The sequence below is a fragment of the Tupaia chinensis genome, unplaced genomic scaffold (genome assembly GCF_000334495.1).
Source record: "Tupaia chinensis unplaced genomic scaffold, TupChi_1.0 Scaffold000012_1, whole genome shotgun sequence".
Taxonomy (NCBI): Eukaryota; Metazoa; Chordata; class Mammalia; order Scandentia; family Tupaiidae; genus Tupaia; species Tupaia belangeri.
The window spans coordinates 1,057,016-1,069,089 of NW_006159442.1; the positions used below are offsets into that span (position 1 = coordinate 1,057,016).

The 12,074-nt window shown below is 38.1% G+C and overlaps 1 protein-coding gene across 5 annotated transcripts in view; it reads left to right on the forward strand.

Annotated features, from left to right (window-relative positions):
• WDR7 (WD repeat domain 7) overlaps positions 1 to 12,074 on the forward strand; it is a 409,927-nt gene that overhangs the window by 322,832 nt on the left and 75,021 nt on the right. For all 5 annotated transcript variants that reach the window (XM_006139909.3, XM_006139908.3, XM_027767915.1 and 2 more), the window contains one exon: positions 717 to 816. In XM_006139909.3, the coding sequence (XP_006139971.1) occupies positions 717 to 816 (100 nt within the window). The remainder of the gene's footprint in view (positions 1 to 716; positions 817 to 12,074) is intronic.

Sequence of the window (12,074 nt, forward strand, 5' to 3'; positions counted from 1 at the left end):
GCCTTTTTATGATTGTTCTACTCAAAAGTATATTTCATTTTTTGATACTATAATGAACCATGAGAACATAATTAGATTGAATATATAAGCCTTCTCATCTTTTCCATCTCTGTTCAAATAGAGAATATTTGCATAATAGTCACTATAACACCCAGGTTTTTATATTTAATATTTTTTAATGTTTTGTTTTGTTTTGTTTTGCTACAGGATGCATGCGTGTGCCAGAGAGACACAGAGTTGGAAGGGGGTGAAAGAAATCACCCCCTAGAGTAGAGTAGATGGCCATGCCGCAATCCGTTTTCCTCCATTCACCTCTCAGGATTTAGGGCACACACGCACATGGGCCCAGTGTGTTTTTCAAACTGCCAGGTCCAGGACCTATAGTTGGCCATGTGGGATGCAACCACCTTACCACCACACCACCCGCTGCCCTGGTCCTTATTTATATTTCAGAAATACAAGAATGTTTGTGATTATAAAATTGAAAATAATTATTAATGTGCTTAAGTGATATTCTGTGTCATCTTTCATTAATTTTAAAGAATTGGCAAATGAAACATTTTTAAAACAATCTTAATGTGTCCATTAGAGGTATGTTTATTTAGAAATATGTGTCATAGCTGGCGTTAATCTTTGGAAAATGTTGCTGTCCACTTCCATGTACAGTTCATCTCACTTGGTTTTCTGTTTTCGTTGTTGTTAAATGTTCAATTCAGGTTCTACATGGTCAGCTATTATGAGCGGAATCACAGGATAGCAGTTGGAGCTCGCCATGGTTCAGTGGCCCTGTACGACATCCGGACTGGAAAATGTCAGGTAAATAAATCATTGTGACTTCCTCTCCATAAAGTGTGCAAGTTATTGAAAGGAGAGAGAGAGAGACTCGCACTTCACCAGTTGACATGCTGAGCTGCTAGAACATTATGGATAATGCTAAAGGGATCAATAGTTTAATGAAGGACTCAAAGAATATAGAGCCCTACTGTCTTTATTCACTGGGACTGAAGGCTGCCACAGATAGATTGGTAATAGAACCCAGAGTACAGTGGCACTATTCACAAGCTACTTTGCTATACATCTTCTTTTTTTAACAGCATTTCCTAATTTTCTTATTTTTGTCGTGTGTTTTTTGAAAAAATTATGATGCTGCATTATTATGATGTAATGGTTGAATCAAAATTTATTTTCTAAGTAAAATATTTAGGAATTGTAAGAAAATAATCTAGTCAGAGTTTATAAAAAGAACTCACATTAATATTGATATTTAGTTATTACTCTATAAAAGAAGATTGATGCTCTATTTGAAATAATAATTGTTACTTTTTATATTTTTATAACACATTATGGTTTTATAACACTTTACTGCTTATGAAATATTCTCCTTGATTTCGATTTTCATCCTGATCACCCAATTGTCAAAAATACACCATTGAGGGACCAGCAGTTAGCGAAATGGCTATGTCGCTGGATTCCCACATAGTCGACCGCGGTTCACGTCCCGGACCTGGTGGCTTAAAACTCACACCGGGTGTGTGTGCGTGCGTGCCCAGGATCCCGAGAGGAGAATGGAGGAGAAGGGATTGCTGCGTGGCCACCCCCTCTGGGGGGTGATTTCTCACTTTCTGTCTCTCTGTCTCTCTGGCGAGCGCATGCGCCCTATGGCAAAAACCTCTCCAAAAAAAAAACACCATTTGAGTAGATAGGGCAAGTCTAGCCCCTCTTTAGATATAAAGAATTGAAGCTCAGAGCTTTAAAGGGCTTTGTCCCAGAGTCACACTGTTAGTTAACGGTAGGCTCCACCATGATCATGCTAAATTTATAATCTCATTTGTTGGTTTTTAGACAGATTCTTGGGTCAGCCTATAGCGTGGTAGTTAAAGTGTCTGGATCCCATAGGGATGGCTGTGCAGTCTGAGTCACAGGTCCAGCAGCTTGAAAAGCATGCTGGGCACCGTGTGTATGCCCAAAATCCCCAAAGGAGAGAGAAATGGAGAAGGGATTGTGACATGTTCATACTCCAATTGAGGGGGGGGGGTACTTTCTCTTTCTCTCTCTGGCAAACACATTCACCCTCTAGTGAATTTAAAAAAGAAATTCATTCATTCCCTGGTGATAACCGTATTCCTTTCCTGTGTGCTCTTACTGAGAGCAATGATTCCACTCCGAATTCTTGTTTTAAAATTAAGTTCCATGGGATCCAGCAGGTGGCATGGTGGTTAAAGGTGCTGAGACTCCCACATGACTGACCGTGGTTCAAGTCCCAGACTTGGTAGATTGCTTTTTCACTTTTCCTCCTCTCGCTCTCATTGTCTGTCTCTTTCTCTGGTCAAGTTGGAAAAAATACAATAATAAATAAGGTTAAATAAAATAATTGTTTAAAAAAATTAAGTTACATGTTGTTTATAATATTCTTTTGTGGGACCAGCAGTTAGCGTAATGGCTATGTCGCTGGACTCCCATGTAGTCCACCATGGTTTGCGTCACGGACCTGGTGGCATAAAATTTACGCCAGGCGCGTGTGCATGCATGCCCAAGATCCCCAGAGGAGAACAGAGGAGAAGGGGTTGCAGCGTGGCCATCCCCCCGGGGGGTGCTTTCTCGCTTTCTATCTCTCTGTCTCTGTCTGTCTGTCTGGCGAGCACACGCGCCCTATAGCAAAAACCTCTCAAAAAAAAAAAATTCTCTTGTAAGAATAGCAGATTCTTCAAACAGCATTTTCAGAATCTCTTTTGTTAGGATGGTTGTTAAAAATAGGAATGAGGGCCAGCAAGTGGGTTGGTGCTTGAGGTGCTGTCATCACACTTGGCCAACTACGGTTCAAGTCCTGGACCTGTTGGCTTGAAAAACCACACTGGGCACATGTGCATACGTGCCCTAAATCCTGAGAGGAGTATGGAGGAGAAGGGATTGAGCATGGCCATCTCCCCAAGGGGAGATTTCTCAGTTTCTCTGTTTCTGTCTCTCTCTGTCTCTCTGGTGAGTGCATGTGCCCTATGGCAAAAACCTTAAAAAAAAAAAAAGACAAAACCAACTGGGGTATATTACTGATATTACTGCTAGCATACTAGTGGGCTTTGGAGAAACAAAAACCTTAGAGGTACAAAGTAAAGATTGGTTTTTTTTGTTTGTTTGTTTTTTTTTTTTTTTTGAGAGATTTTCACTGTAGGGCGCGTGTGCTCCCCAGACAGACAGAGAGAGACATAGAGACAGAAAGCGAGAAATCACCCCCCAGGGGGGATGGTCACGCCGCAATCCCTTCTCCTCCATTCTCCTCTCGGGATCTTGGGCACGCACGCACACGCGCCTGGCGTGAGTTTTAAGCCACCGGATCCGGGACACGAACCGCGGTCGACTACGTGGGAGTCCAGCGACATAGCCATTACGCTAACTGCTGGTTCCCCAAAGTAAAGATTTTTTAAAAAATGGAACAAAGGAATCTTGTCAAGCTTCTTTAAAAATCAAGTGAGGAGATCCTAGAGAGGACTCTTCTTTATTGGATAAGACACATTTACCGGGACCAGCAGTTGGTGTAATGACTATGTCACTGGACTTCCATGTAGTCAAATGCGGTTTGAGTCCTGTACCTGGTGGCTTAAACTCACGCCGGTCGCGTACGCATGCATGCTCAAGATCCCAAGAAGAGAATGAAGGAGAAGGGGTTGTGGCATGGCCATACCCCCTTGAGGAATGATTTCTTACTTTCTGTCTCTCTGTCTTTCTAGCAGAAACCTCTCAAAAAAAACAGTTAAAAAAAAAAAGACACATTTGCCATTAGCAGAGGATACTGAGGCAGTTGGGGAATAGTGTATTAACTCAGATTTGTGTAAGAGAAGAACAGCAATTTTTAATTGGCAAGAAAGTACCAAATTATATGTGAGTATGCACATTTCTTTCCATTTTTCTTCCTACTAAAGTAGTAGTCTCAATGATGATCTTGTAACATCCAAAGAAAATATTAGTATTTTCAATACCTTATTCTTTTCAATTTAAATACTCAAGATAACCTTATCAAAGAAATTCTTTCTTAATAGGAATTTATAGTATCATTGACATCCATGTTATTCTCTATACATCATTTTAGTACATTTAGACATTTTGATGTCTTCATGACATTTTTCTACCTCATCTTCTTGATTTGGTACTCAGATTTATCATTAGTGATACATGGTTGAATAATCTTTACCTTTCAGTTTTGTATAAAGAAAAGTTCCATTTTATCTCATCATTCAGTACATGAAAACAGCACTAAACCTTTAAAATCAATTTTAACTACTTTTACCAATAACCAGTTATATCTAGTGACAACTCTTAAGAGGTTCTTTTGGGGCCAGCAGATGGCATAATGACTACATTGCTGGATTCCTACATAGTCAACGGTGGTTCAAGTCCTAGACCCGGCAGCTTAAACCTCATACTAGGCACGTGTACATGTGTGCCCAAAATCCTAAGAGGAGACTGGAGGAGAAGGGACAGTGGCTGGGCCATCCCCCTTGGGGGGGAGTGATTTCTAGCTTTCTGTCTCTCTGTCTCTCCAGTGAGCACACATGCCCTATAGCAAAATTCTCTCTTAAAAAGAAAAAAAAAAAAGGGAGGTAGGGGTTTCTCTTAATTCTCATGTTTTATTAGTATTGTACTATTTGAAATAAGTGAGTAGACAGTGTAATGGATGTATTAAAAATCTTGTTTTGGGGTGAATCAAGGAATCGTTTTGAATGAGGCAGACAGTAAAGAATTTCTTGAAGAATTTGTTGGGGTGGGTTAACAGAGAGAGTGTGATTATTTTTTTCTAGCATGAGCAAAGGCACAGAGTTATGACATTAAAAACATAGAAGGGCTAATCTTAAAATGTAGGCGACTGCAGGGGTTGGGTCTCAGTTGGGTGGAAAGCATAACTACCTTCATGAGAGGGCACACTTGTCTTGAAGGAGGAGAGGATTCCAGAGGCTAAGAGTACTCCAAGGAGATCCATGAGGCCCAGTGTAGTCAGAGAACCCATGATTGACGGGCTGATGAGAGGGTCTTGTATGTCCCTTGGTTTTACTAGACTAGTTTATAAAGAATAGAGAAGACGAATTAAGAGCCTTTCCCTTATCTTTTGGTGTTGGCTTCTTTTTTTATTATTTATTTATTTTTTGGAGAGGTTTTTGCTATAAGGCATCTGTGCTCGCCAGACAGACAGAGAGACAGACAGAAAGTGAGAAATCACCCCCCAGTGGGGATGGCCACACCGCAATCCCTTCTCCTCCATTCTCCTCTCGGGATCTTGGGCACACATGTACACGCCCCCAGCGTGAGTTTTAAGCCACTGGGTCCGGGACGTGAACCACAGTTGACTACGTGGGAGTCCAGCGACATAGCCATTATGCTAACTGCTGGTCCCAGCTCCTTTTTTTATTTTTAATAAATTTTCTTCAGACCTATTTTTCCTAAACTAGAAGATTATGCACAGTACCTGACAAGTGATTAGTATTCAGTAAATGTTGACTATTAATATATTAAAACAAACTTCGAAAATACCATATTACAGTTAACTTGTATTAGTTTTAGGGAACTTGATAAAAAAAAAATGGAGAGACATTGGATGTCTGTAGACACCAGGGTGGGGAGTGTTTGGTAGAGGAGGTGAACAACACTGCCTCAGGCACTGATTCCTTTCCTGAAGGCAGCTCTGGCCCATGAGTTTGGGCTGAGCCTTTGCTGATTATGGTGGTTGGAATCTGGTACAATTCAGTAGTTAAAATCTTGCCATGCTGCTGACTTGTTTTTATTGGGCAACTACTAGGAGTTTAAGAATATACTCAAGTAGAATTTTGCTTTAAAAAAAAATGTGTCTAACTTTCTATGAAGTGCTTACTTGTGGCTGATAGGCAAGGCTCTTACTAAGCAGGCAGATTAGGAGCTGTGACATTTTAGAGACATAGCTCTGTGTTTGGTTAAATTGGCAAGGAAAATCTTCCCTCTAGCCATACTTGCCTTTGGTTTGGCATATCTTATCTCCCTGATTACCCATTCTTTTTTAATGCATTCTTTGTAATAGCTGCTGGCTTTAAGCAAAATTCTGGCAGGTTCAGGAAAACTAGTTTTCCTTGTTAAAGTTTATGGCACGTGGAGGTGTCAGATCCATTTTGGTAAACCTGGATACTTTCTTCTTAACCTATTTTTGTCAGGGGCTAAAAAAAAAGCAGCAATGTATGAGACAAAGAAACTGTCTCTGAAACCTTCTCAATTTATGAAATTATTGAAAGAACTTCATTGTGAAAAGTTTTAAGTTCCTTAAGGAAATATCCCTCCCATAGGGTGTGTGCGCTCACCAGCTCATCAGAGAGACAGAGAGGGCAAGTGGGAAATCACCCCCTAGATAGATGGCCATGCCACAGACCCTTCTCCTACATTGTTCTCTTGGGATTTTGGGCACCAAGCACCACACACCTGACGTAATATTCAAGCTACCGGATCCGGGACTCGAACTGCAATCAGCCATGTAAGAATACAACACTGTAACCACCACACCAAATGCTAGTCTGGTAAGAAAATATTCATAGAGTAAATTAAACAGTAATAAAAATATTTAGCATATCTTAAATATATAAAAAATATTGGGGCTAGGTAGTGGCACAGTGCTAATGCCACAAAACCTACATGGAAAAGGTCCTGGATTTGTGTCTTGAGACCTCCCTGAGTGTGATGAGCATGCTGGACACATACATGCCTGTGATCTGGGCTGGTTGTGATCTGGTGGATTGTGGCCTGAAAATCCTCTTCAGAGTATCTTCCTGTCTCTTTCTCTCATGGAAGGAATACATAAACTTTAAAAATATGTTAATTTGGTTATAATTCTGGTTAACAAAAAATGCCAAAGACAGTCCTCATTAAAGTGATATATGTTGGCTTAATTTGAGTTAGTGTTTATTGAAATTTTTTTTTATTATCCTTGAATTTCTTATACCCATTATACAGCCCTCTCAAATTCCTTGTTTATTTGTAACCGTATTTCTTATTTGGAACAATTATAATTATTTCTTTATTGGTGTTTATAATATGCCAAATTTAATATTATCTCTAAATTCAATTAGGTAGCTATTGATTTCCTCTTACTTATTCGAGAAGGCAGAGTAGAGGGGCATTTAATAGACAAGATTCTTAAGTAAGATTGCCTAGATTCAGATTTTTGCTCAGCATCTTATTTACTTTGTAGCTTTGAGCAAAGCATTTAAACTCTCTGTTCTGGAGTTTCTTCATGTATAAAATTGGCATAACACTCGTAGCATTGTGTCATAAAGATTAGAAGAATAAATAAAGTAAAGCAAACATATGTCTTTGTATAGTAATCGATAGTAAATGCTCAAAAATGTTAGCCATCATTATTATTTAAACAGTGGTTTAAATAAGGCCAAATCATTCAACCCCAACTTGTCCCTCCTTGCTGCAGTGTATACTAAAGATCACTAATCTGAAAGTCTGTAATCCTTAAGGCTCCCAAAGCTGAAACTTTTTAGTACAAACACGACACCATACATAGAAAATTCCACACATGATCTGACGTGACGGGTTGTAGTCAAAGCACAGGAGCACCACACAGTTTATTCAGTGTACCCAAGGGAACAAGGATCCTCCCAGCCTCATTTAACTGAGATGTACATTTTCCACCCATGCCCAGTCTTCCCTATATAAACACTTCCAGAAAAGGTTTCACACACAAAAGTATTAGTATAAAAAAAAAGACTGTAAAAAATCACCTTCAGGCTATGTGTATAAAGTATGTGTGAAACATAAATGAATTTTGTGTTCAACATCTATCCCCAAGATATCTCATTATACATATGCAAACATTCCAAGTTCTGGAAAAAAGAAAATCTAAAACTCTTCTGTTCCCAAAAATTTTGGATAGGGGATGGATACTCAACCTGTATTTCATACCAGCTATTTCTTATTATTTTTTTCTGTTTTCCCCTCCAAGACTATTTGAATTAATCTTATAAGTAGAATAAGCAAGTATCAATGAAATAATGAGCAAGTTTTAAGGCTATACTTCCTAGTCTATACTTATCTATGTTTAATTATTCTCTCTATTCTGATTTTTTTCAATTATATTAATCTGTCTTCCTACTGATACTTTGTTCTTCAGTGATTTTTTTAAAATACTGCATTTGATAAATACATTTTATAGTACTGTAACATTGGAAACTTTATGATCATTGTTAAAATTTTATAACTTAATTATTTTTTTAATTTGCCAGAGGGCATGTGCACTTGACAGACAGAGAAGGAAAGTGAAAAAGCACCCCCCCCCCCGATGGGGTACAGTCACTCCACAATCTTTCTTGTCCATTTCTTCTTCCTTTAAGGATTTTGGGCATGCATGTACTTACAACCAGCCTGATTTTCAAGATGCTGGGTCCAGGACTCAAACTTTACAGTCAGCCATATGGAATCCATTTGCTGTAACCACCATGCTACTGGCTGTCCCAATCATTTATTTTTTTTAGAACAGTTTTAGGCTCACAGCAAAATTCAGTGGAAGGTACAGAGATATTCCATATACTCCTATCCTCATATGTGTACAATCTTTCATAATATTAGGATCCACTACCTGAGTAGTACATATGTTTGATTTGATGAACCTGCATAGACCCATCATCACCCATAACAGGTTTACATTAGGGTTCATTCTTGATTTTGTACATTCTATGAGTTTGTACAAATAGATAACTATACATTTACTGTCCTTGTAATATAAAGTGTTTCACTGCCATAAAAATCCTTATTTATATAACTGTTAGTTCATATTTGATTATTTTTTAGGGTGAATTCCTGGATATACCTACTAGGTCAAAAGATTTATGTATTTGTTTACCATGATGCTCTCAAATAGTTTTCCCACAAATAGTTTGTGAGCATTACTTTCTCCACACCCTCCTTAGTATTTCTGAGAATAGCAGTAACATTTGAACCACAGTTATTCTCATAAAAAATGAAACCCTATGGTTGACCTATTTTGCCACCTCAGTTTGTCATCTTAGATAGCAGAATGTTGGACCAGACAGTGGTATGATATTTAAGATGACTGGATCTCACATAGCTGATCGCTTGGTTCAAGACCCAGCCCCAGTGGCTTGAAAAACATGATGGGTGCATGTGCATGTGTTCCCCAAATATTGAGAGAAGAATGGAAGAGAAGGGATTGCAGCATGACCATCCCCCATGGGGAAGTTCTCTCTCACTTTACTCCTTTCTTTCTGTTTCTCTCTGGCGAGCGCACATACCCTCTAGCAAATGAAAAAACAACAACAACAACAAAAAACCCTTAAGATGAATCTTCTCAGTATCAGACATCATATTGTATGCAAGAGATAAAAAAATAAATATGAATTGTTCCTACCATCAAGGAACATAGTCTGACATGAAAGATAGACATACACTGATAATTGAATACTCAACATTTCAAGGAGTTCAGCCTAGCATGTTATAGAAGAGCACAGGAGAAACTCTAGCCCAGAATTATTTAGGAATCTCATGAGAATTGGTTAAAGAGAGTCTTCCCAAAGAAGAGGTCAGCTAACCTGAGCCATTAACAATTAAGTTAGGCAAAAAAAGGTGAAGGACAAGGGACATTATTCCAGGCATAGTAACACGTATGCAGAGCCCAGAGGACCAAGAAAGCACTGGGACAGTGTGCTTTTTAAAAAACTTCAGAAATATTTTCCCTGATATATGTGAACAGTTTGTTACAGCTACTTTTATTGTACTGGGAATTGCACAAATCTTTGTGAGAAACAGTTATTCTAATAGATAAGTAGAGACATTCCTCATCCATGACTTACTAAGTGACCAATCTGTAAATAGATTTTCTAACTAAAGTTATATAGTATTAGCAAAGCATTAAAGAAATAACAAATGCTAAAAATTTCTGTCCAGTAAATTAGTACTTTTAGGAAAAAGGAGCTTGGCAAGTCATGAAAATGTTTGCAGCATAGGATTTTGAACATTTTATGAAAATAAACCAGTGTAATTTTCTATAATGCATTTAATTCTAGTGTGCACTTGTTGGTCCTAGATGTCAAAGGAAAGCTAATATTAATAAGGTTAATATTATTAAAGACTACATAGAAATGCCAGCAGACACACCTATATTAATAGAAGCTTGGAAGACAATGTGTTCTTCTCTCTAAAAATAACAAAGATATTACTTCCAGTTAGGAGGAGCAATGGACCTTAGGGATCTTGTGGACAGTAAGATGGATATTTCTTTAAGGCAGAGTTTTAAGCTTCAGGCACAGTTTTCACAGACCAGAAGTCTATAACGCTTATACATCAAGGGCACTTATGTGGTGATTGCAGAAATTGCAGCTAGAATTGACTACAGTACTTAGTCAGACAGTGACATTTTAGGTATTTTCTTCCTGCGCTTTTCAGCAGCTGGTTTATATGGCAGGTGCTTCCTATGACATTCTGGAGCAACAACCAGAAATATGGCATCAGGGTGATAACAAGATGAATGGCTGGAGAAGACAATGGCTTCTTGACATTGTGATGAAGAATTACCTAACAAGTTCCCCGTTTTAAAAGTGAAATTCTATTTAAAGAAGATCCCCTAGTAAGGGAAACAGATATCTGGAACAATACTTGAAATTAAGACCATCACTTACTCTGAAAGTTTAAAAATGTTTAAGGAATAATTGTAACTTTTTAGAGGAGTATCTTTCTTTTGTTTACTTACCCATTTGCTCATTGAGTGTTTGTAATATCTGTGTTATTTTGAATGACACTGTTCAAGAATTTTGCACTGAGGAAGGAATTTGCATCCTTAGTAATATCTTTAATTAGAAATACCTAAGGCAGAGAATTCTTTTTACTAACCTAGCAGTTACTACAAACATTTCAACATCCTCACAAAAGCATTTGATAGGCTGAAATTTATTCTGAGTCTCAAAATTCACAGTTCCATCTACATTTCTCAGTGTCATTCAGTTAGTTTCTTACTGAACCATCCTATTTTCCCCTTCAGCACATTAAAAATAAAAAAGTGTGTGTGTATGTGTGTGTGTGTGAGAGAGAGAGAGACCTACGTGGTCCATAAAATTAGGAAATATTGGATAGGAAATGGGTAGGAAAGTCTCAGTACATGTAATTCATTTCAGGTTCATTGCCTTGTATTCTTTTTGGCTATTCCCAATAAGTATGGTACTTAGAACAAAGCCTGGCAATAATAGTCATTCAAGAAAATGAAAATGTGGGTCTATAGTTGATGATAGATTGGAAAGAGAAATTGGCAAATTGGCATTGATTTTTTCTTTGCACTTTTAAACTTTTTTAAAGGCCTTTGTTTTTTAAATTTTATATTCATGATGATTTTATTTTTGCTTTTGGTCCTGTACTAGCTGGGAGCTCAAGGGTGGCCTGGTCCCAGGCGACTGCAGGAAAGGAGCCCTCCCAGAAGCAGAAAAAAAACATCATGTTGTCAAGATTTGGTACCTTCTGTCTCAGTGGAGTTCCTGGTGGACCTCAAGTCTACTGGGAAAGAGGCGCATTCACAGGAACCATAAAGCCTTGAATCCAGTACAGTCAGTGCCAGAAGTTGCTCAGTTAATCAAAAATATTGCTCAATGTGGAATCATAAAATAATGTGTATCTTGGGCTGGCCCTGTAGCCTAGGGTTAAAGGAGCCAGATCTCACATGACTGATCATAAGTTTGAATCACAGCATCAGTGGCTGGAAAAACACACAGGGCATGTGTGTGCACATGCCTCAAATCCTCAGAAGATAGAGAAATGGAGATAGAAGAGAAGGGACTGTAGTGTGACCATGCCTCATTGAGGGATGTTTTTTTCTCTTTCTCCGGTGAGCACATACACCCTCTGGCAAAAATAAACAGAAAGTTATATATGTTTCTTAAACTTTTCATTTTAATTTACATCCTGTAAAGATAATTTAATCTCTTTTGAGGTGGGAATAAAATCTTTTTTTTCTATGTTGGCCCATTGATTTTAGTTCAAGAATATTTTTCTTACAAAACCACAATAATTTCTTTTCTTTCCTTTTTTTTTAGTGATTTCCGGTTTACATATATTTCATA